We start from the raw sequence: 26567 nt of genomic DNA, 5'->3' as shown, positions 1-26567 counted from the left end.
AAAGCTATACTCAAGGAGACAAAGGCAGGAGGGTCAAAAGTTTAAGGTCAGCTTTGGCTAGACAGCAAGTTTGAGGACAGCCTGGCTACATGAAACCTTATCTTGAAAAGAAAAAAAAAGAAATTATTTAGATGTATGGCAGTTCAAATAAAGCTAAAACTCAGAATTTTAAATCCCACACTTACCTACAATCTGTCCTCGAACTGTATCATTGTCATTTGGCCCCAGTTTACACAGATCCAACCTCTGATCTATTCAAATAAAAAGAGAGCTGGTATCAGAAAACATAATATCTAGAATCTATAAGTGATATGTTTAATTTTCACAAACCATTGAAAACCCAACCTATACTTTTTAAATAATCATTTTAACTATAAAATGAATGTTTAAAATTCTCTAACTGCATATGTAGGTAATTTATACATCACAGCAAGTTTTATCAACTTCAAATTCCAAACACCATGAAGCACTGGTATACTACATTGGTAACTAGCAGCTCTCTCCAAAGCTTTCAGATTACTTCAGTCTAAGACTTGGCTTACCTCTCAATAGTTGTTGGTCCTATGTAATTTATTCCTGAGGCCTGGCACTCTCATATGTAACAGAAGCTACCTAATCAGTTTTCAAGGATTAAATAAATTATATAAAATTCTCGGTACCTGTCTAAGTGCTGAATAACATTACTTGTTTTTTTTTTTTAAATATAACTATCCCAAAAGGTACACAAAATAAGTATCAGTAAAAAGCTAAGGAGAAAAAAAACCTTAAGCTCTAGGCTTGAGGTAATCATTTTGGAGACAGCTTTTCAGATGCCTTCATCTGTAAAGTAAATACAATATTGGCCTGCCCTCAAAGTTATAAGGCACAATGTCCCCATAGCAAGCTGGCCTGGTTCATAAATGTTAAGTCTTTCTGCTTAACTCAACAGTGTAACAGTTTACATCCACGTATAGAACTTTGTCAACCGAGCATTTCTGCCCTATTGTTCATTACTCTGCCAACCCAGAAGCTAAGCTTTTTCTTAGCCACCTAATAGCTTGAGTTCCTCTGACTCAGAACCTGCACCACAGTCATCTCCCCTTCTGTAACAGGCCAATATTTATACATACCATTATAACATCATATTAAAAATTTTTAAAAAATCATCTCTTAATAGATCTAGTATTCAAAGTTAAACTTATAGTGGTTTTGTTAACTAATTTCCTTAGATAAAATTCATGTGAGTCTCCTTATTAGCTCTGGAATCCTAGATAATAACTGATTTTTTTACACTATATAAGAAAATTTATAGAAACATACAATCAAAATATCTGCTAAAAAAGGATCTTTCCAACTATGTCCCAATGGAAAAACACCCTTGGCAGGGCCAAAATGAACCAAACAAATGGCTAACTGTGGTGCCTACTAGTATACTAAGGCACATGCTGGCCTCCAGGCGCTCTCAACACATCAAATACTGGTTACAGACTCTTCCTAGCCCTTTGCACCCCACCCACTACCCTAAACTTCTCCAGCTCATGGGACTCCCTCCCCGCAGCTTCTCATTCCTATATTACTCTGCCATTCCAGCCATAGGCCCTCCTGATGCTCTCTTTTTCTCTCTTAGAGATCCTCCACTCTTGCCTGCCACCTCCTCTTCTCCTCTCATGGTCTAATCTGCTGGACATGTTTAGTCTACTACTTCTCTCCCTGTTCTGGACTTTTCCAGATGCCTCTGGCTATTCTCTTCCTCATATCTATAATAAAAATTTCCCCCTCAACCATACATTATAGTGGCTATGTCCTCACTTTATACAACCCCTACAAAAGACTCTTTGTCACTGGGTTATATGAAATAGACATGGTAAGTAAATTTATCAATCCACTATAGAAATCATTTCTAAGGTCTTTGTTTTCTAATACGCAGGATGGTGAAAAACAGACTATAGTCAAGTAGTTAATATAACTATTTTATTCTCAAAATGTCTTTTTTAAAACTTTTACCACAGCAGTTTTATATACTATCATTTTGTTACTAACAACTGTTCTTTAATTACCACCTGATTCCAATTGCCTATAAAAACCTCTCACTTCCATTTCAAATAATCACCAAAACTAGGTGCTAAAAAAATAATAAATGCATGTATATTGATTCCTTTCTTTCTAACCTTCTGTCTATCAATCACTTCTCTTTTTTATTAGTAAAACTTGTTCTTTCACAATTTCATACACATACATGATACTATCCACCTCTACCACCCCTCCACCTCTCTTCTCTACAAATCTCTTTTGCCTATTTGCCAACTCTGTAGTTTTGTTTTGCTTTGTTAGATTAACTAAGGCCATTTGGTAACTCCAAGTTTGGAGCTAACTACAATATGAAAGCCTGGTACCAGTGTACAATGTTCACCAGTGTACAGAACTGGGTACTAGTCTTCCTCCCTCCCAGGGATCTGTTAGTTGCAAAAGAGATCAGCACTGAGTTACCACTGGTAGGGCCCCATAAGTCTCCACAGATAAATGTTAGGAGGGCTGGACCTCTGTGCCCCCAGTGTCAGTATACACAGTTGTTGTGGGTTCATGGCCACTGTAGGCAGGTTGTGCTTAGCACATGGCATTTTGGAGCTCCCTCTCCCCATTCTGTGCCTCACACATTTATTCTAGCCCTTTCCCTCAAAGTTTCCAAGCCTTAAAGGAATGGTGCAATTTTTTTGTCTAGAGATCAGGATTCAATCATTCTTTGTTCTTAGTATCCTGTACTGCCATGGGTTTTTGCTTTTAACTCCATTTATACAAGGAGAGGGTTTTCTGTTCAAGGTTAAGTGCTACCTTCCTCGGTCGAGAGAAGCCCCAAATTCACTGGAGGCTAAGTATCATCTCTGATTCATCTCTAGGATCACATCTTTACATGGTTTCATTTTTGAAAAAAATATATTACATTTAAGTATTTATTTAGAGTGTGTTGGAGAAGACAAAGAGAAAATAGAGAGGGAGAGAGAGCTATAGACCTTAGTGGTTGGTACCCACTAAACCATTTTGCCAGTCCAAAATGTTTTAGTTTTTGTGTCCGTTAAATAAATATAGACCAGGTATTTTTTATCAGTGTTTCAAATATATATAGAAACTTTAGTTTTTGGACAACTACTACATAAAAGTTCTCATACATATTTTCTCATTTAAAACAATCACTCACAGGGCCGGGCGGTGGTGGTGCACGCCTTTAATCCCAGCACTCGGGAGGCAGAGGCAGGCGGATCTCTCTGTGAGTTCGAGGCCAGCCTGGTCTACAAGAGCTAGTTCCAGGACAGGCACCAAAAACTACAGAGAAACCCTGTCTCAAAAATAAAAAATAAAAAATAAAAAAAATTAAAAAAAAACAATCACTCACAACCAGTGTCTTTGAGGCGGTTGATGGCATTGGAAAGTAGACGGACACAACCAAGAAATCCAGCACCTTGCTTCTTATGGATCTTCTTATGGTTCCATACACTGATTGTAACTGAATCAGACTTTCCGATATACCTGAAAGACAAAACAGCTACATGAATGACTTGGTGGTAGTCATAAGTAGTAGAAAATTTAACTTTTTAATATCTCAAAGTCATAAGTATATTTCAAAGTACAGCTAAAAAAGCAAATTGTCTTGAATTCAATCAATCCACCTTAAAATTTTAAAAATATCCAAAGTAATTTTTACTTTTTAATATAATCCCTTTTTTCCAATTTTAGGTTGGGCAACAATTTAAAAAATAAATAAATAAAAAGGCTATTTTAGAGTTTGGGAAAATCACTGAGATGTAGAGAGAATACTCACCTAGCAAGTTCAAGACCCAGGGTTTGATTCCCAGCACAGCCAGAGTGGGGGGGGGGGGGGAGAATAGCTACTACTTCACAGCACTAAAGCATTTTATAATGATTATAAAACTAAAAATCCTAAAAGAACTTTTATCACAGTCCCATTTTGGACAGGTTTTAATTTTTACCTCAGATACTTAGTTCACCTTCAAGAGGCACTGTCAAGGCTGATAGACCAAAACTCTGACCTACCTGTTATATTTTTAAATGCTGCAGAACAAAAGCTGCTTGTAACGCTTTTCCCCTGCTTCTTTCCTATATGCAGGCCTTGAGCGAGCAGGACTCTTGTAGATTTCACTTCACTGCCTGCAGACAAGCAGAGCAGGGAAAAGCGTTACTGTACTTGTTTGTGCATATGCCTGCAAATATGCAAAAGCTCTATCATGGCCAATTATTAACATGGCATCAAGTCATGCAAAAACATGGTTAATAACATAATCATGTGAGTAGAACCTAACTTTCTTTCAGTGATTCTAAGAGGTCAAATTTTTGGTCCAGCAACCTTGATCTTACACTATCATTTAATAAAACTAAAACAAAATATGGTAGATTCACTTGAGCCAGTTGTATTTTAAAAAAAAAAGCTAGCACCTGAAACTTCTTTTTTCTTTCTTTTTTGTTTTGTTTGGTTTTGGTTTTTTGAGACAGGGTTTCAAGACAGTTCCACTAGCTCTTGTAAACCAGGCAGACCTCGAACTCAGAGACCCGCCTGTCACTGCCTCCCAAGTGCTGGGATGAAAGGTGTAAACCACCACCACCACAGTCACAACCTCGGACAGCCTCAACCTGGGAAACTTTTATCATGCAAGTCCTTTGCTTTTGTTGTTACCGTGGTTTTTTTTTGTTTGTGTTTGTCCTTTTTTTTTTGAGGCACTTGTTCACACAGCAGCTCAGTCTGGCCTTGAACTCACTGCAATGACCTTGAACTGATCTTGCTTTCACCCCTCCAGTGGTGGGATTACAGGCATGTGTCACCACAACCAAATTTATGTAGTGCTGGGGATCAAACCCAGGGCTTCATGCATGCTTGGCAAGTATTCTACCAACTAAGTTACATGCCCAGGCCTTTGTTTTTGTTATTATTTGATTAGACCAGTATAGTCTTTAACCTTCCTGCCTCCTGCCTCCCAAGTGGTGGGCCATCAAACCTGGCTCTAAAATTAAGCTAATTTTTTTTATTGTTTACAAACGAGATGCTCTAAACTATCATTTAGTATGTATGCATCAATTTTCAAATACGTCTACCAGATATGTACTAGTATGTAACTACTGCATGTTATATCACATTGCAACAAGTAACACCCCAAAACAAGCACTTAATTTTAATGTTTCCTAAGGTTTGTAACTATTCTAACATTGACTCCTGAGACCTAGGGTAGCCTGTTACTGGCCCAAGAAACTATTTAGTACAATGTACCTGCATATTCTATAAAGCATACCATGATACAAAAAAATTGAAATTCTAAACTAATAATTTCTTAAGTTATGGTCTTCTGAACATAACTGTAAGGTACTTAGGTTTTACAGGTCAAAAGTGATCTGTCAAAATCTTTGAGGGTCAGAAACTAACCAGAAATTCCATTTAAGCTGTCTTTGCCTTCATTTTAAGGAAAACTCATGTAATTTAACACATAGAAGAAAAATAAATTCTTTTAAACCTGTAAATTAAACACTTTTTGTGCTATTGCCGTTGTTTTTAAGACAGGGTCTTGTTCTGTTGTCCAAGGGGCTGAGTACTTGCAATTCTCCTGAATAGACAGATAGTCCTACAGGCACACACCACTACACTCAGCTTTAAAGTTAAACAGAAATCTCTACTTTGTTCTATTAGAACCTCAACTTCCCCAACAAGTATAAGATTTAGAAACAAAATTCAAGAGGTTTTTAACAAGGAATTTCTCTATAGGAGGAAACAATATTATATATACAGCCAAGGCTCAAATATAACTGTTATACTTTATAGGCCTACCCAATCTAATGAAAAGATTTGATAAAATGATACCAAGTATTACTCTGATCTCTTCCATTGCATTTGAAACATGTAAGACAGACCTCCCTAGGTAGCCAGTTAAACACAGCTATACAGTAAGTCCCATCAAACATGTGAAAAGATCTCAACATCACTAGTCTTCAGGAAAAGGTAAACTAAACCCAGTTGAAGTACAGCTGTAACTTCAACATGTTTACTTTCTTCTTACTGTGTGTGTAGTGGTATATTTTTTTTATTTTGATAAATAAATCTAGCCTAAAGACCAGAGGCAAAGCTAAAGCCACTAGAGGTCAGGCAATGGTGACAGAATTAAACCCAGAATTTGGGAGTCAGATGGATCTCTGTGAGTTCAAGGCCACCCTGAGCTACACAAGATCAATGCAGAAACAAATCCAGGTGGTGGTGGCTCACACATTCAATCCCAGTCCTGGGGAGTCACACACCTTTAACCCCAGCACTAGAGAAAATATAAAATGGGAAGAGAGAGAAGCTTAGTCTGCTTTAGTTTATGGTCATCCAGTCTTAGTAGAGTAAGACTTCTCTAGTGGCTTGGTTGCTTTGCTTTTCTGGCTGAACCCCAATTTCTGTCCCTTGGTTTTTAATTATTCATGCTAGGTATGAGTGTGTGCATGCATGTATGTATGTGCACACGCACACTTCAATAATCCAAAGCACTCTTCCACTGGGTTTTGCTCCTCTTTTATAAATGTAAAATCATAAGGTTGAACCTGTGGTGTTGGCAGGCCTGCAATCCTAGCTATTTAGAAGGGTGAAGTAGGAAGAGTCCAAGTTCAAGGAGATAAAATACATACAAGTAAAAAAGGGAGTAAACGAGGTGGGGATTCAGATCAGGGGTAGAGTGACTGCCTACCACGTTTGAGACCCAAGGCTCAATCCTTAGTACTATTTTGAAAAAGGAAATCAAACTATATTATATACAAATTAAAAACATTTTCCATGGTCCTTTTCAAAGATTATATTACATTAACTCTGTGTTTCATTTCAAAATTTCAAACTAATCATATACACCTACAGGTCATAATGCTGATTCCACTTTGGATCAAGTGTGTTCTTCACAGTATCTGTAGAATGGCACTGCCCAGAACCATCAACTACCACCTTAGCAAATGGATCAGGGAGTCCTGTGGAAAAAAAGGGAAGTATTTTAAACTAAAAAATACTTTGGCATGTAAAATAGAAGATTACTTAAGGATTACCATTTGCTATAGAAGATAAAGGATTTTTCCATTTTTTTAATTAAAGTCAAACATTCAGACACACAGACACACAGAGAGATCTATTTTAAAACATTGGAGTCACTTACATATTTGATATCAAAACTGTACTTTTTTTTCTTGTTCCCAACTCAGAACATTCTGCTAAACACTACCAGGGTTGGTGCTGGAGAGATGGCTCAGGGGTTAAGAGCACTGGCTGCTCTTCCAGAGGATCTGGGTTCAATTCCCAGCATCCACATGGCAGTCACAACTGTCTGTAGTTCCAGTTCCAGGTGATCCAGCACCCTCAAACATACATGCAGACAGGTAAAACACCAATATAAAAATTAATAAATCATTTTTTAAAAAAACCACACACACACTACCAGAGTCTAGCGGGTGCCTGGATGCTTGAATATTGTAAGCAGTCATTGAACTCTGAGAAGGTAAATGCTCAAAACATCTATTCTCTCTTTCCACACAACTGTCTTAGTAGTTCATTTAAAGAGCTTATTAAACATAGGCTGTCATACTAACATTAACTACAGAAAAGTCAAACTAGCTAAAAACTGTTACTGAATAACGAATGACAACAAGTAATAAGAGACTCAATAGAAAAGAAATGAAAATAGCAAACATGGGAGAGGTGACTGACAGCAAGTAAATGGCTGTACTGACTAGAACAGCAAACACAATGGGGACTATTCAAATGTTTCATCTTAAATCTTTACAATAATCCTCTGATGGAAATGAATGTTGTTAATCCATATTTTATTAATGAAGAACAAAAATATTAAATAACTAGCTCAATGCTACACAGTAGTGAGAAGTATGGAGAGAGTCTAAAGCAGCAGTTCTCAGTTCCTGGGTTCTAATACCTTGGGGGTGGAGGTCAAACAACCCTTTCACAGGGGTCACCTAAGACCATGAGAAAACACAGATATTTACATTACAATTCACAACAGTAACAAAATTACAGTTATACAGTAGCAACGAAAATACTTTTATGGTTAGGGGGTCACCACAACTTAGGAACTAACTGTATTAAAAGCTTGCAGCATTAGTAAGGTTGAGAATCACTGTAAGTTTAGACTCTGAACCCATGTACATACTGGCTAGTTCTCAACCACTGTGCTGTATTTATAATTTGGATCTGGAATGTAACCTAAAGGCTATGTTAAAGGTTTCATCCGAAACAAAGCAATACTCAGAGGTTGGGAAGGGACTGGTTTATAAGGGCTTTGATCTTATCAACAGAGTAATCCACTGATTCTTCATAATATGATAGGCTATTCTGGGAGGTGATAAAAACCTCACTGAAGAACTGGGTCCCTGAGGTATACCTTGTCCCCGCCCTAGTTCTCCTCCTTCCTCCTATCTGAGCTTTGCAGCCATGAAGTGAGCTGTTTCACTATGTCCTTAAACATAAAAATCAGTTCCTCCTTTAATTGATTCCTTCAGATATTCTGTCAGTAATGGAAAACGGACATACCACCAATTTACAACTTGGTTCAAGAATCAGCTGGTGTGGGATTCCCCTCTGTACACTGTGAATGTTTTTTTTTAAATATTTATTTATTTATCATGTATACAATATTCTGTCTGTCTGTATGCCTGTAGGCCAGAAGAGGGCACCAGACCCCATTACAGATGGTTGTGAGCCACCATGTGGTTGCTGGGAATTGAACTCAGGACTTTTGGAAGAGGAGGCAATGCTCTTAACCTCTAAGCCATCTCTCCAGCCCCCGCTGTGAATGTTTTATTACCATTAGAGCATTATAGAACAAAGTGGAAATTCCAAGCAGAGATAGAGGAGAAAAGAAGGTGAAGTCAGAGAGACACCATGTAGCCATCAAAGGAGACAGATGCCCGGGAACCTTACCAGTAAACCACAAGCCTCATGGTAGGATACACAGATTAACAGAAATGGGTTAATTTAAGATGCAAAAGTTGTTACAAATTGACACCACAACATGGGCAACTATATCCACATAAAACCTAAGAGAGCTTGGACACAAAAGAACAGAATTTAGTACAGCTTCTTGATAGCCACATTTTTTTTTTTTTTTTGGATGGGGCTGTTTGCTGGCAGAGAGGCAGGGGCATTGCGGCTCCTTTAAGAGAGATCTTCCTGACTCAGCATTGGCAGTGAAGGCTGAACAGCTTCTTTAAGGGAGGGCTTACTGATTCATGCTAGCTGCACAAATAGCTCTGGCTCTTTCAGGAGGTCAAGCACTTAAATGGGGTCTGTGAGCAGCGTGTTACAAATTGCTTAATGGTGGCAGAGACCCACTGTGACCCTGGAGCTGGGGCAATGTGAATGGCTCTCAGAGGCAGTAAACATGCCTCCACCATGTTGGACTGGGCGGAGGCAAAAGACAGGGTCATGGAGCTGGACCTAGCCATGCCCACTAAGCATTTAAAAGGAAAAAAGTGCTCCTGGCCAAAAATAATTACAGATACGCATGCAATAAGACAAATTCAGATGGAAAAGACCTCTAAATGGGTCACAGTGTTTAAAAAAATGTACGTAGGCATGGGAAAGAGTATAAATCATTTTAAAAAACTAAATGGTTTGAAAAAATAAAACAAAGTCTTTGAAGAGACAGAGTACAGATAGTCATAGATTAAAGGAGTAAAAAACATAAATCACATAAAGATGGAAAATTCACAGAGAGTCTAGATTATGTATATTATTGTGTTTTCTTTTAATTTTTTGACTGTGAATGAGCTAAATACAGAATACATTTCATTGTACTGGCTGCTAAGCTAAGCCTATATATATATATATAATCTACGGTTTGATCAAAGCAAGACCCCCCTGAAGCAATGGCCCAAATATTCCAACATCCATGACAGCTTCAGGACTGCTAGATGAGAGGGCCCTACCACACAGGATACCCCACAAAAGGCCTGATTAACAGCGCCCCCAATCAGCAAGAAGTAGTCTAGAAAACACTCAAATTCGCTAAATGATTGTTTATAAATGTTTATTTACCTTTAAAGGGGGATGTGCTATAAAGATGAATACTTTTCAATGATAGGGATCTTGGTTTATTGATACAAATTTAAGGCCAATTTTGTCATATGTATATTTCTGTTCTTGCTTAAGGTATTGTTTGTGCAGCTCATTTAAAAATATAATGTATAATTAAGAAATACAGATTAATAGATAATCATCTATAATAGTCAAGCTTGTAGTCATGTTAGTTAGGTTTTCTAGATGTACAAAGATATATTTCAGTTGGATAGTGGTTCTTCAAACCTTTCAAAGACTAACAGAATATGGCATTTAAAATGTTTAAGAAATTAGAACTTTTCTGAACAATGAGACACATCTGCTTCTGGCAGCACCAATCTACTTCAAAAGATGATGGGCATCGAAGAGGTTCCTTATGGAGTTGGTTAGCCATTTGGGCAAGAAACCACTCTTGCCTGGACTGCTTGATGGTATTCTGTAAAAACTGGACATGAAGGAACCAAAGAAAAATGACTGCTGAAGTTGCCTAAAGAAGGTGAGATAGTACTTCAGGGTTCCTACTTCATGAAAGAGTCTGCAAGACATTCTGCAGAATATAGAAGAAAGTGACTGGCAAACTGCCAATATAGGCGGAAATGTCTTTGAAATTTCCTGCTTCATGGAAAAGTCTTCCAGATACTATGGGCCTGTAGGCTGAAGAGGATACGCCAGGCTGAAGAGGATACAGGACACACCATGAAAGACCTGATTAACAGCGCCCCTATACATCAGGAAGAAGTTTGGAGAAAAATAACTACGTCCATATTCCCAGATATTGTTTATAAATGTTCTTTTACATTTAAAAGGTGGATATGATATAGATATGAATAATTTACATTTATATAAATTTTGCTTAGTTGATATAAATTTAAGGTCAATTTTGTTATATGTATATGTATTTCTGATCTTGATTGAAGTATTGTGATTGTGTAGTTCATTTAAAAATGTAATGTATAGCTCCCCACCCCAAGTTAGCCCTTTTGTCTGTGGGGTCCTTTGACCTCCTAGAGTCCTGTCCCTGTCCTGAGGACAACCTTTCAGACCAAACCATCTAGCGATGGATGGAGATAGAGACAGAGACCCACATTGGAGCACTGGACTGAGCTCTCAAGGTCCAAATGAGGAGCAGGAGGAGGGAGAACATGAGCAAGGAAGTCAGGACCATGAGGGGTGCGTCCACCCACTGAGACGGTGGGACTGATCTAACAGGAGCTCACCAAAGCCAGCTGAACTGGGAGTGATAGAGCATGTGATCAAACTGGACACTCTGAATGTGGCTGGCAATGAAGGCTGACTGAGAAGCCAAGTACAATGGCACTGGGTTTTGATTCTACTGCATGGACTGACTTTGTGGGAGCCTGGTTTGTTTGGATGCTCACCTTTATAGACCTGGATGGAGGGGGGAGGACCTTGGACTTCCCATGGGGCAGGGAACCCTGACTACTCTTAGGACTAGAAGGGGGGGGGAAGAAAAGGGAGGAGGTGGAAATTTTTAATAAAGAAATAAATAAATAGATTAAAAATAAAAAAGTCAAAAATGTAATATATAATTAAGAAATATAGGTTAATAGATAATCATCAATGATAGTCAAGCTTGTAGTCATGTTAGATTTTCTAGATATATAGAGATATATTTGAGTTAGATAGGCATTCTTCATATCTTTCAAAGACTACAGAATATGGCATTTAATGTTTTAATAACTTAGGGTTTTTTATGACAATGAGACACATCTGCTCCTGGCAGCACCAATCTACTTCAGAGGAAGATGGACATCAAAGAGGCTCCTTATGGAGTTAAGTTAGTCATTTGGGCAAGAAACTGCTCTTGCCTGGACTGTTGCATAAACTGGACACAAAGAACCCGCAGAGAGAGGACTGCTAAACTTGCCTAAACGTGAGATGCTCCTTTGGGGTTCCTGATTCACAAAAGAGACATTCTGCAGGACACAAAAGAAAGTGACTAAACTGTCTTTAAAATTTCCTACTTCATGAAAATGTCTGCTGGATACTATGGGCCTGTAGGATAAAGATGGATGCTCCAACGGTACAGAGGAACTTTGGGGGACTGTCCAGGCAGCGAGATGCCTCTGTCATTTCTAGAGTTTTGGAAGTTTTTAACTTCTTGTTTACTTTATATCCTTCTGGAGTCTTTGATGGAGTTAAAAAATGGATAGTTATAGTTTTCCTTAGTTATGATAAAAGATAAAATAGATATAAATATTCTAACTGTAATTCTTACTTGATAACTGTTTTGTTATATGTAATTTTACTATGTTAAAGTTAAAGCCTTTTTTTGTTTAAACAGAAAAGGTGGAAATGGTGTAGGAGGGTCTTCTGTCTATGTGTTACTTTTATTGGTTAAATAAAGAAGCTGCCTTGGCCTTTTGATAGGCCGCCCTTAGGTGGGTGGAGTAGACAGAACAGAATGCTGGGAAGAAAGCAATGAGGCAGACGCCATGGCTCTCCTCTCCGAGATGGATATAAGTTAGACTCATCCTGGTAAGCCACAGTCACATGGTGATACACAGATTTAATAGAAATGGGTTAATTAAGATGTGAGAGTTAGCCAAGAAGAGGCTAGATATAATGAGCCAGACAGTGTTTAAATGAATACAGTTTCCGTGTGATTATTTCGGGCATAAGCTAGCCAGGTGGCCGGGAGGCGGGAAGTGGCCCGCCACTCCTATTACAACATGTGTGTGTCTGAAGGTGTTGTAAAAGGAGCAGCAGGCTGCATCCTGCCACCCAGCTAGCTTTACCCAAAATAAACCTACGCCCATCTCAGGCTGGAGCTTCATGGTGTCTGCCTGACTCTGCTTTCTTTCTCTCAGCATTTTGTTCTGTCTACTCGGCCTACCTATGTTCTGACCTATCAGGCCAAGCAGTTTCTTTACTAATTAACCAATGAAAGCAACACATAGGAAGATTCTCCTACATCATGCAGGCCAGAAGAGGGTACCAGACCTCATTACAGGTGGTTGTGAGACACCATGTGGTTGCCGGGAAATGAACTCAGGACCTTTGGAAGAGCAGGCAATGCTCTTAACTACTGAGCCATCTCTCCAGCCCAACTATAAAATTCTTTTACCTGTTGCTTCATAGTTAAAATTTTCCTGCAGAAAAATGTAAGGGAACGGGGGTGGGAAGGTAGTGAGAGATTGATTTTTAAAGTCAAGAAGCTTGAAAACAGCTCCTAAGTATGAGACAAAAAGAACTTTTCTTAGCTTGGTGGTGGTGGTACATGCCTTTGATCCCAACATTTGGGAGGCAGAGGCAGGCAGATCTCTGTGAGTTCAGTAGCCTGGTCTACAAGATCTACTTTCACGATGGGCTCCAAAGCTAAAGAAAAACCACAAAAAAAGAAATAAAGAAAGGAGGGGAGGGGAGGGGACGGGAGGGGAGGGGAGGGGAGGGGAGGGGAGGGGAGAAAAGAAAAAACCCAAAAACAACAACAACAAAAAAAACACAAAACCCCTTTCCTAAGCAAGGGTTATACCTGGAAATAAACAGCACCATTTCACATATAAATTAGCATATAAAAAACAAATGACAGGGTTTTTTCCCTACAGTGAAATATATATTTATTTCCTAACTTATACTCATGTTCCACCTTGAAATGAACTTTAATCACTTAAGACAACCTAACTCACAAACAAAACTTTATATTTACTATTAGCCACTGTACTCTGGGGACTGGAGAGCCCAGTAGTTAAGAGCACTTGCTATTCTTGCAGAAAAATCAGGTTCAGTGCCCAGCACTCATGAGGATGCTGTTCATAATTCCACTTCCAGAGAACCCAGGACCCTCTTATAGCCTCCAAGGGCACTAAAGTGCAGGCAGTACACTTACATACATATAAGAAAAACATTCATACATGTAGAATTAAGATAATAAATATTTTTAATGCCACTCTTAATCAGTAAACACACTAAAATTCAAAGAATTTAGGATCTGTCTTTCTCTGAGATTAATGTGGGTAAACAAAACTACAAGCAGGTCAAAACTACCCTGAAGTGCAGGTATGAACCTAAACCAGCAGAAATCTGGAATGCTGGTCAGGGTGAGCCGCAAATGACTTCTATCCTTGGTTGGCTCTCTGTAAGGCTAAAGAGCTGGCTTGTTGCTGCTCCCCTTTCTAGGCCATCAGGAATCTTCCATTCTGAGTTTTAAAGATAATTATGGTGCCTCTAAACCTTATGCACGAAGCAAGCTCACATTCTTAAATTATTTTTGGCAGTATTTACTGCCGACACTAATGAAAAAGGGTTTCTTCCCTTCAACTACTATTTAGTACCACTGTCAATTCTTAGAGGCTTACAAAGAATTAAAGACTCTTCCAGATTTTTGAGGAACACTAAGACAAGAATATCTGGATGTTTTATGAGGGAAGCTGTGAATGGTACTGTGAGGAAAGGGAAAAAATTTGATAGGGAAGTCAGTATGAAACAAATACTGAAACTCAACTTTAGGATTTTTAAAAACTTCAGCTTGGCCTTTAGTTTATTAGTGATAAGGAGGTAAAACTGAGCAGTAGCCCAGGAGAGAATAAAATTGGTGTTAGCAGACACAGTTGGGAGTTTTCTGGCCCTTGGGCCCTCCTCTCTTGTGAAATGTTTGTGGGGCAGACAGTATATCAAACAGAAGTGGAAGGGTACTCCCAATTGTCCTTGTCTGCTTCAAGTTATTCTATTTCACACTTCCCCATAAGCACAAAGATACCATAAACATTCATACCTATAACTATATAAAATTATGTTCTTTAAGCTAACAGTCAAGTTCTACTATAGAAAGACGTAAAGTAACCGATAAAATTCAATATGTATTTAAAACTTGTTAAAAATTATTAGTCCTTAAAAAAATCTTATTATTGCTATGTGAATGAATGTTTTGCCTGCATGTATCCCTGTGTACCACATCCATGCAGTGCCTGTGGAGGTCATAATAGAGCATCAGATCACCTGGAACTGGAGTTACAGAGGGTTGTGAGCCTCCATGTAGGTGTTGAGAATCAAACCTGGATCCTCTAGATGAGCAACTAAGAGCTCTTAATTGCTAAGCCATCTTTCTAGTCCTGAGAATTTACTATCCCTTTTAACAACCTGAAATTACCTAGTGTCATATCAAACATCAAACATGCTGATTTTGTTAGCTGACAGAACTTTGATTTAAAAATCTCATAAAATAATTATTTCTAATTTCAAATATTTTACATGCAAAATTTTTGACTAAAAGTTTTTATTTACAATTTAAAGCTAATGCAAAATACGAAATTACAAGGTTAAAATTAAAAAGAGCTAGATGTGGTAGTGCACACTAGTAAACTGCTAGCAGAGACTACACAGCAGGCTCAGGAATTCAAGGCTAGACTGGGCTACATGAAACCGTTTCTCAAAACAAAAAGTACAAAGTGAGGAAGAGGGAAAGAGATTATGGATTAAGTTTTATATATATATGCATGCTACTTATTTTTTATTTCATGTGCATTGGTGTTTTGCCGACATGTATGTCTGTGTGAGAGTGTTGGATGCCCTGGAATCAGAACTACAGGAAGCTGTGAGCTGCCATGTGAGTGCTGAGAACTGAACCTGGGTCCTCTGGAAGAAGAGCTAGTGCTCTTAATTGCTGAGCAATCTCTCCAGCCAAAGAATTTTAATACATAACAGGGAATTCCTAATCCTCTCTCATAAAACTTAATCCTAAATGAAGCGACAAAATTTTTCACAACTTCTGGACATTGTTAATCTCTGTAATCTTAACACTCAGAAAACAGAGATGGGGGCTATAAAGTCAAGTCAAAGCCAGCTTAGCCAAACCCTGTCCTAAAATAGAAAAGAAAACTATATTCAATTGGCAAATAGACTATATATGTGGAACCAATGCCTGCTCTGGAGACTGGCAGTGATTTCTTTCCTACAACTCTGGAAACTACAAGCAGACTCAACTTTGTATCTCCAAATGAATCCTAAACGCATAAGTGAATTTTCCTTAAAATGTTAAAGTAAAAGAGTATTAACAAAAATTTTTAAGCCTTTTCTAGAAACCTAAACACTTGCATTCATCTACCTGCATATACACATTTGTATAGATGTGCAGACATGGATAGAGAAAGGGGGTAAAGCAAACCCTCAAATCCTCTAGATAAGTCTGGGGCTAAATGATTTGGAACTATAGCATTCATAAAATAACAGTCTGGTTTTGAATCCCTAAACCAGGAAGTTCTGAAAATACAACTCCTTCAAAATCTACACAGGATAGACAAGATTTGTAGTAAAGTTAATTTACTTACGGAAAAAATCCTTTTTCACCAAGTTTTTTGCACAGAGTACTGTAAGGAAACAAAAACAAATACATGGGAAAATTAAATTAAAATGGAAAGACCAGATTACTTCATTTTTAAACATTGAAAACAGCAGTAGATAATTAAACTCTAACTACAATGAGGTAGTTAGTAAACTTTTAATAGTCTAGCCAACAAAAGAAGCTGATTATTAACGACTGTAACCTTAGCAATTATTACCAGTAACAGTAGAGGAACAAAATTACAAATCTGATGACTTTAACTGGGAACCAATTCCCATTTTCACCAAGATCTAGTATTCTTAAGAGGGAAATCTTTCATAAAAGGACTAGAGAGATGGCTTGGTGATTTAGAACACTTGCACTTTCAAAGGAGCACAGTTCAGTTTCCAGCACTCAGGTCAGACTGTTCACAAATGCCTGCAACTCCAGGTTCAAGGATCCAATGCCCTCATTTGAACTCCAGAGGTGAGTGTGATTATGTATGTATGAATGCGTGCACGCGCACACACACACACACACACACACACACACACACACACACACACACACACAGACAAATAAAGACGAATTAAAAATAAAGAGATCTATTTTGAAGAAACTTGGTGGTAATGGGAAAAATAGCTCTAAGGAGAAGATACATAAATTCAGTTTGACATATCTATTTAAGGATGAAATAACTGTCTACAGAAAAAGATCATAATTAAAAGTTTCCTGATATAATTTGATTTTAAAAAAACTAACATTCTGTGCTCTTATCTAAACGCCACAGAAATCTTACAGGAAAGATTTGCCTTCCTCTAAATATCAACAGCTCAGTGACAAGGTAGGTCTCCCATATGCTGGCTAGATGGCACAACAGGTAAAAAACTGCTTGCTGCCAGTCTAACCTTACTTAGTCTGATCCCCAGGACCAACAAGGTAGAAGAGGACCAACTCCAGAAAGCTGTCTCCTCTGACCTCTGTACCCCCCACCCCAACACACACTCATTAATAAATATAATTTAAAGGTAAATTAAATTTAAAAACTAAATATCTCAAATCTGAGTACCTTGTAATGTGAATACATGCACAACCTTCTGAATCTACCAAAAATCACCAAATTCAGTACTTTAAAAATGTATTTATGAGCTGGTGGTGGTGGCCCAAGACTTTAATCCCAGCAGTCGGAGGCAGAGGCAGGCGGATCTCTGTGAGTTTGAGGCCAACTTGGTCTACAGAGTGAGTTCCAGGACAGGCTCTAAAGCAACATAGAGAAACCCTGATTCCAAATAAATAAATAAATAAATAAAATGTATTTATGGGCCAGAGAGATGGCTCAGCAGTTAAGATCAAGATTTCTGGTTACTCTTCCAGAAGTCCTGAGTTCAATTCCTAGCAATCACATGGTAGCTCAGAACCATCTTTAATAGGATCTGATGTCCTCTTCTGGCATGCAGGTATATATGCAGAACATTCATACAGAAAATATAAATTTAAAAAAATTTAATTTATTTTATGTTATATGTATGATTGTTTCTATGCATGAATATATGAACATACATGTATGCCTGGTGTCCATAGAGCCCACAAGAGAGCATCAGATCCCCTGGAATTGGAGTTACAGACTGTTGCAAGCTGCTATGGAGGGGTTGGGAACTGAACCCAGATCCTCTAGAAGAGGAGCCAGTGCTCTTAACCACTGAGCCATCTCTCCAGCCTTCATAAACTTTAATTCAAACTTAACAAGGAGCCAAGGAGTGATGGCACACCCTTTTAATTCCAGGACCTGGGAGGCAGAGGCAGGTGGTTCTGAGAGCCATCCTGGTCTACAGGGCAAGTTCCAGGACAACCTGGGCTACACAAAGAAATTCTGTCTCAAAAAACAAAGAACCTTAATTTTCTTATAATTAAATATACAAAATATGAATATAATTTTTGACTAACGCCTACATACTTTTTAGTTTTAGAGGTTTATTATAATAATTGAAGTTTGGCATATAAAATTCATTTAATATAAATCTAATAAGCCAAACTATAGCTAATCACTTTTGAATAAATTAAGCACTATCAGTATAGGGATTAAGGTACTGACAAGACTCTGCCATCCCTTAGGCCACATCTTAAAAGCAAAATTTTATTTGTGGATCTGAGACAAGGTCTCACTATGTAGCCCCAGCTGGCCTGCAACTTGCTATGGAGACAAGGCAGTGCGTACTATTCACACCTAGCAGTTTTGTTTATAAAAACAAAAATTCAATCATAAAAACTAAGACCATAACAGAAAGTACTAAATCATAAAATGGATTTACAAAAATTTCCCAAACTTCTATCAGTACAGAAATCAAGCCATTAGGAACAATATATCCTAATGGCTTGATTTCTGTGTGTGTGCACACACATACACATATAACACAAATAAGTCTCAAATTATAGCCTTTAACAGTAACAAAGCAATGATTTTTTTTTCTAGTTTTTCGAGACAGGGTTTCTCTGTGGCTTTGGAGCCTGTCCTGACACTAGCTCTTGTAGACCAAGCTAGCCTCAAACTCACAGCGATCCACCTGCCTCTTCTTCCCAAGTGCTGGGATGAAAGGCATGCGCCACACCGCCCAACTAAAGCAATGATTTTTAAACTGCCATTCATTCTGATTTATACCTTCAGAGAAACAGATAATCTGAGATTTTCCCTAACTTCCTGCCATAAATTTACCGTTTTCATCCCTCACTCACAAAGTCTGCTCTCTTGTACAAGACTATCTTTCCATCCTGGATCTTGAGAGCCACCACAGACATCCTGGTCTTGTCTCTTTTGACTACCCAAGCTTCCCTCCAGCTACCTCTGCTCTTTCATAAGGAAAATTCAAGTAGCTATCTTCTGGCACCACTTCTTTACTGCCCATCAATGCCTCAGCCCTCTACAATTTAGCCTTTTCCCTCATCATAGCACCTAAATTACTTATCCAAAGCCCAGGGACCTAACTGTCAAATCCAGTCAATGAATACTTTTCATCCTTTGTTGAATTTGATCCCTCAGGGGATTTGCCACTACTGACTACTCACTCTTTTGGAAGCTATCTCTTCTTTTGATTCTATTTAACAGCATAGTCTCAAATGGCATTAATTAATTAATTAATTAATTTTAAAAAACACCTCATTCTAAGACTTCTTTGACAGATCTCGTGTTCCATCCATGAAAGCTGGGGTTCTTTTTTATTAAAAAATATTTATTTATTAATATGTATACAATATTCTGTCTGTGTGTATGCCTGCAGGCCAGAAGAGGGCACCAGACCTCATTACAGATGGTTGTGAGTCACCATGTGGTTGCTGGGAATTGAACTCAGAATCTTTGGAAGAGCAGGCAATGCTCTTAACCACTGAGCCATTTCTCCAGCCCTAAAGCTGAGGTTCTTTAAGATATCCCTAGTACGATAAAGATCCGGCCATGATTCTCAAAGGTATTCCATCTCTTACTTGACCATACATTTTACATTCCTCCCTCCACCCAAAGCATCTGTCCCAAGCTTCTTCACCTACTCATTTTTGCAATCTTAAAAGGGAAGAAAGCATTTTAGAACATGTTTCTCTCAACTCTCCCATTTTCACAGCAGCCCATACTTACCACAAAGAATTACAACACTTTACTAGAAATGTTTTAAGTTTACAATGTGGCTATGCAGGTTGCAAACACCTTATAGCATGAGTTATGCATGTCTCCTTCACATCTTAGTATCCCCAGAATTCTATACATTGTACCTGGCATCTGATCAGCATTCAACTAGTAATTGTTGAATAAACGAAACAGAACTCAAAGTATTGTAAACTTCAGTAAAATGGTGATTATTTTTCTTTAACAATAAAATATAAACTACCAACTGGGTGTGGTGGAATATGCATGTAATCCCAGCACTTGGGAAGCAGAGGGATATCTGTAAATTCAAGACCAGACTGGTCTACAAAGTGAGTTGCAGGACAGTCAGAGTTGTTACACAGAGAAGAAAAGGTCAGAGCTGCAGAGAAATGGCTCAGAGGTTAAGAACACTGGCTGCACTTGCAAAGGTTTGACTTCCTGTGCCCACATAGCTGCTCACATCCACCTGCAACTCAAGTAGCAAGGAACACAATGTGCTGTCTGGCCTCCACAGGCATACACATGGTGCACCAACATATAAGTTGGCAAAATATTCATATACATAAAATAAAAATGATACTGAAAACTCAAAAGAGCAAAACCTAGATAGTTTATTTATGAATTTATGAAAAAAATCAGAAACTACAGAAAAGCTGGGCATCCTGGTAAACATGTAATCCTGGCATTCACGGAGGCTAGTGGAAAAGAGAAGGGAGACAGACAGACGGAAGACAGAAAGAAGGAAAAGAAGAAAATTTAAGAGTACTAGAAGAAACAAGATTTAAAGCAAGAAATATCAGAACTGGCCAAATTATTATTGTATGTGTATGAGTGCATATGTGCACACAGATGAAGGCCCGAGGTTGACATGAGATATTTACCTCATTCTCCACCTTATGTTTGATGAACATGAAGCATACTAACATGGCTAGACTGGCTGACACCAGTAAGCCCTAGTATTTTTCATTTTGTTTTGGTTTTGGAGACAGGATTTCTCTGTGTAACAGCTCTGGCTATCCTGAAACTAACTTTGTAGATCAGGCTGGTCTCGAACTCAGAGATTCGCCTACTACTGCCTCCCGAGTACAGGGATTAAAGGTGTGTGCCACCACCGCTCAGTACCCTAATATTTCTAAAATACTAGAAATACTAGGGCTTACTTCCCCAAAACTAAGATTACAAGTTAGTGTGCTGTGCCTAATCTTTCTTACAAAAGTGCCAGGAATCCAAACTCAGGTTACCATGCTTACACAGCAAGCACTTTACCGACTTTAGCTATCTCCCCAGCCCCAGATTTCTGACACTAACTCTCACCAACTCAAAACAGCTTTTTTTTAAAAATTGTTTTTGTTTATTTATTTGTGTATGTATGTATGCATGTATTTGTTTGTTTGTTTGTTTGTTTTATTTATTTATTTATTTATTTATTTATTTATTTTTATTTATTTATGTGCGCCTGCATGAGTTTATGGCATCACACAAGTAGGTGCCCATGAAGGCCAGAAAAGTGTTGAAACCCTGAAAGCTAGAACCATACATGAAAGTGTGGGCAACCAAATGTAGGTGCTAGGAACTAGATTCAGGTCCTCAGTAATAGCAGGACTTACTATTAACAGATGAGGCATCTCTCAAGCCCCCCAATCAATCTTTATATAAGTAATTTTTATATATACTGTTTAATGCCCTCAAAGCAACTCTTTATATTTGTAATTTTGAAAGGGAAGATTTTCAATATGTGATCTGAAAACAGTAATTTTATTCACTTGTATAAGTAAATTATTTTCATACTCTAGTCTTCACTGTACTGCTTTTTTTCTTGAAAATCTACTTCAGAGATTAGACCACAGCTCTGCTTTATTTTTTCCATCCTTGGTATAATAATTTAGGGAGGATTGCTCCATAAATGTTCAAAGAATTCATGAACTTCAGTCTGATAAACTCCTGACTACACCACTATTAACAAACTTTCACCTAAGGAAGCATGCTTCTGAGAAATTTGCATATAATATATATGTGTATAATATATATACACACATACATATTTTTAATCTATCATTTTTGGTAACAGAAATTACAGAAAGTATAACTAAGACTGTTTCGTTCTTGTCTTTTTCTTTCTTTCTTTTTTTTTGGTTTTTCGAGACAGGGCTTCTCTGTAGCTTTGGAGACTGTCCTAGAGCCAGCTCTTGTAGACCAGGCTGGCTTCAAATTCACAGAGATTCACCCACCTCTGCTTCCTGAGTGCTAGGATTAAAGTTGTTCGCCACCACCGCCTGGCTAATCAATCCTTTTTATTGAGACATTCTCATTGTGTAGTCCTGGCTGACCTCTTAACTCTTTATATAGACCAGGCTAGCCTCAAACTCACAGAAATCCATCTGTTTCTGCTTCTTGAGTACTAACATTATAGGCGTGTATCACAAGACCTAGTTTCATTATCTCATTTGGCACTTCCTAAGTACTCACTTTATACCAAGTACTATCCTAAGTTCTATAGACACAAAGATATAGCCTTTACCCTCAGAGTTCACGAAGTAGATGCGATTCAACTATCATGCCATAAATGCCCATTTTTGAGGGAGGAATTAGAATCCTTGTATGTAACCCTGTTGACGTCAAAATCAAGATCTAGTTGGGTTGGAGAGATGAACCTGTGATTAAGAGCACCTGACTGGTCCTGCAGGGTACCAGAATTCAGTTCCCAACATCATCCACATGATACCTCATAATTACTTGAAACTCCAGTTCCAGGGAATCTAATGTTCTCTTCTCACCTCTCTAGGCTTTCTGCAGATACATAGTATACATACATACATGTGCTCACACATACACACACCATCTTAAGTAACGATGTTCTTAATGTTTTAACGATGTTTCAATTGCTGTAAAATGACACCATGACCAAGGCAACTCTTACAAGGAAATAATTTCATTAGGGGCTTGCTTACAGTTTCAGAGGGTTAGTCCATTATCATCATGGTGGAAAGCAGACCAGCATGGCAGTAACTGAGAGATTTACATCCTGATCCACAGGCAGCAGGGCCTGGTGTGAACTTCTGAAACCTCAAAGCCCACCCACCAGTTACACACTTCCTCGAACAGGACACACTAATTTTCCAAACTGTACATCAATGGGATACACCAACTGGGGACCAAGCATGATGTGGGATGTTCTTCTGTATATATGTTGCTTTTACTGGTTAATTTTGGCCAATTGGTTTAGAAGAGTAAAGCCAGGCAAGAAACCTGAATAGAGAGAGAGAGAGAGAGAGAGAGAGAGAGAGAGAGAGAGAGAGCGCGGAGTTGAAAGAGACACCATATAGCCGCTGAAGGAGAAAGATGCCAGAACATTATCTGTAAGTCACAGCCTCATTGCAATACATAGATTAATAGAAATGGGTTAATTTAAAATGTAAGACTAGCTAGGAATACACCTAAGCCATTGGCCAAACAGTGTTGTAATTAGAGTCTGGGCAGCCAGGAAAAAAAAGCGCAGTCTCTGTTTACTCAAGCACTCAAGCATATGAGTCTATGAGGGCCACTTTCATTCAAACCACCAAACATATATATATGTATGTATGTGTGTATGTATGTATGTATGTATATACATACACTCAGACACATTTACACATATGCATAAAGTAAAACAAATATTTTTATAAATCAAGATCTATCAGCCTGGGCTTATATAAGTGCTGAAATTATAGCAGTATGGCACTGTTGGCTACAAATGTCTTCTGTTATTTTTCCAAGAAATGTTTGTAAATTTTTTCAAAATAAAAACACCCTTTTTATATGTGTCTGAAGTAGTAACTGGAAAAACCACTTATGGAAGGGCTGCCATCACACTTTGGATTAAGTCAATAATTTCTTTTGATTAGAAAAGAATTACCTATATGCAACAAGCATCTGTAACAGTATCAGTGCAATAGCCAGCTGTAGTCAGAATGCCCTGTTGTTCTTGCTAAATTATACTCATAATGAATGGTTGTCTATGCTTAATTTCAACAAAGCTGCCAACTACTCATTATATCCTTGCCAAAGTCCTCTCCCCCTCCAAACTGCAGTAGCACCCCCACTACAATGCTCACTGGAATGACACTGCTCAAAGGGAAATAGCCAGATATCCTTTTTCTTTGCTCCCCAACCAAAACCACACAAACAAAAAAATTTACAATACTGTTCCTGTAATTCAGAAGTAATGGAGACTATTTTAATCAATATACTTTTCTGCATGCTCTTTAAACGCATATTGACATTGTAAAAACTAAATACGGAAACCCTGTTTAACACCTCTAACTGAATCCCAACAAGTTGGTCCATGCTCCAAAAACATGCTTCACAGTACCATTCCTGACCACTGACACATGACAGCAATAGCTTATAATTGCTCTATGTTGTTACAGAAGCTGAGAATGCAGAGCTCTGTTGACAGAACACCTGTGGAGCACATTCAGAGCCTTGGATCCCATCCCCAGCACCACAGCACTATACTACTAGGTGCAGTAGTATATATCTACTCACAGCACTAGAGAGGCCAACACTGAAGAATCAGAAGTTCAAGTCTACATAGCGAGTTTGGGGTAACATTGTCTACATTAGACCCTATCTCAAAAAAAAAAAAGGAAAGAAAGAAAGAAAGAAAGAAAGAAAGAAAGAAAGAAAGAAAGAAAGAAAGAAAGAAAGAAAGAAAGAAAAAAGGAAGGAAGGAAGGAAGGAAAGAGAAAAGGTTATTACAGGTCTTTGAAATAAGCAAAAGTATCAAATGCAAACCCAAATACATAATCACAAATATATTTTGGAAAACTATTTGAAAGTATTCCAGCTACGCATAATTTTCTTAGATGTATTGTTTTTCATTATGTGTGTATGTGAGGGGCTGTCCACGTGGACATGCAGGTGCTTGCAGAGTCACAGAAGAGAAGACTGGATTCAGCTGGAGATGGAGTTTCAGGTCCTTTGGGGTCTCCCAATGTGGATGTTGGAAACCATACTGGAGTCCTCCACAAGAGCAGCAAGTTCTCTTAACCACTGAGACATTTCTCCAGTTCCTCAGCATTTCAAACCAATTTTTGTTATGTTTTGTTTGAGACAGAGTTTCTTTGTATGACCCATACTGTCCTGGAAATCACTCTGTAGACAAGGCTGTCCTCAAACTCAGAGAGCCACCTGCCTCTGCCTCCAAAGCGCTGGCATTAAAGGTGTGTGCCACCACCATCCAGCTTTAAACCATTATTCCTATGAATTATTTTCTCCAACTTGAGAATAACAATACATATATCTACTGTTTTATATATATATATCAATTCCCTTGTATTCTGAGTGCAGGCCAAACACTATTCTGTTTCTATTTGTGATGGCTGGTTTTATGTCAACTTGACACAAGCTAAAGTCTTCTGAGAGTAAGAACCTCAAAACGAGTTCCAGGACCAGAGTTATGCAGAAAGATCCTATCTCGAAAACCAAAAAAGAAAACAAAAGAAAAGAAAAGAAAAAGAAAGAAAGCAAGGAAGGAAGATAGGGTTGCAAGCAAGACTCAGGGCATTTTCTTTTTCTTTCTTCCTTTTTTTTGAACAGAGTTTCTCTGTGTAGCTATCTGTCTGTCCTGGAACTCACTTTGTAGACCAGGCTGGCCTAGAACTCAGAGATCCACCTGCCTCTGCCTCCCGAGTGCAGGAACTAAAGGCATGCACCATCAGGCATGCACCATTTTCTTAGTGATTGATGGGGGGAGGGCCCAGCCCATATTGTACAATAAATTATTCTTCCTCAGAATACCAAGCAGAAAATGTTTTTGTAGGGCTCAAGTATGCAGGGCTCAAGTATGTACGCAATGAAGTCTAAACATTATATATAGACATATCTGCATCATTTCCTGGCCACTCCCAAATGTCCTCAACCTTTTATCTCTAGCAACACTATGTTAAGTACCATGAGAGCGTTAAACAATACCAGAATGCCTGCATTCGAGCTTGATTCTTTCATTTATTAATGTGTTAATCCGGAACACTATTTAATGAAGCTATGCTCCAGAGACGTCATCTGAAAATAAGCCTTCTATAAGTTATCTCATCTAAAAATAAGACTTCTATAAGTTACCTACCTCAGTGCTGTTTTAAAGACTAAAACTAAACTACACAAAACATAGAATGGTACCTAATTTATAATCTAGCAAGTGCTCAGCACATATTAACTATCTTTATTATTTCTCCTCTAAAATTTCCAGTGAGATCTGTTTACTAGCAAGAAAAGAGTCTTATCATCTGACAAGAGGTTTATCTTAACTCAGCCTGCCAAAACAAATACTGTAGCCTGGGTGGCTTCAATGACAAACACTATTTCTCAAAATTCTGGAAGATATAAAGTCCAGGATCAAGTGCCAGCAGACTGAATGTCTGATGAGAACTTTCTTCCTAGATTGGAGACATCTTGCTACATTCCTGGAAAGCAAAGAAGACCTTCTTGGGCATCTATTACTAATCCTACTCATGGATCCCTTTGCAATTAAACTTCTATATGAACTGATGTGGGGGAGGGACACTCCATAGCAGAGCTTATGCACTCAGTTAAGTTTTCCAGTAAATTCTGACAAGTAA

General features: G+C 38.2%; 1 protein-coding gene across 1 annotated transcript in view; it reads right to left on the bottom strand.

The window, feature by feature from the left end:
* The window catches only part of Smurf2 (SMAD specific E3 ubiquitin protein ligase 2), a 96138-nt gene that overhangs the window by 38368 nt on the left and 31203 nt on the right, over window positions 1-26567 (bottom strand). The window contains exons 2-5 of the mRNA XM_048446025.3: window positions 16348-16386; window positions 6858-6966; window positions 3368-3501; window positions 186-251 (exon numbers count right to left, since the gene is read on the bottom strand). Of these exons, the coding sequence (XP_048301982.1) occupies window positions 186-251; window positions 3368-3501; window positions 6858-6966; window positions 16348-16386 (348 nt within the window). The remainder of the gene's footprint in view (window positions 1-185; window positions 252-3367; window positions 3502-6857; window positions 6967-16347; window positions 16387-26567) is intronic.

This window comes from Myodes glareolus, chromosome 9 (genome assembly GCF_982192425.1).
Source record: "Myodes glareolus chromosome 9, mMyoGla1.1, whole genome shotgun sequence".
Taxonomy (NCBI): Eukaryota; Metazoa; Chordata; class Mammalia; order Rodentia; family Cricetidae; genus Myodes; species Myodes glareolus.
Note: the sequence above shows the minus strand (reverse complement) of the source record. Positions and strands in the feature narration are given on the sequence as shown.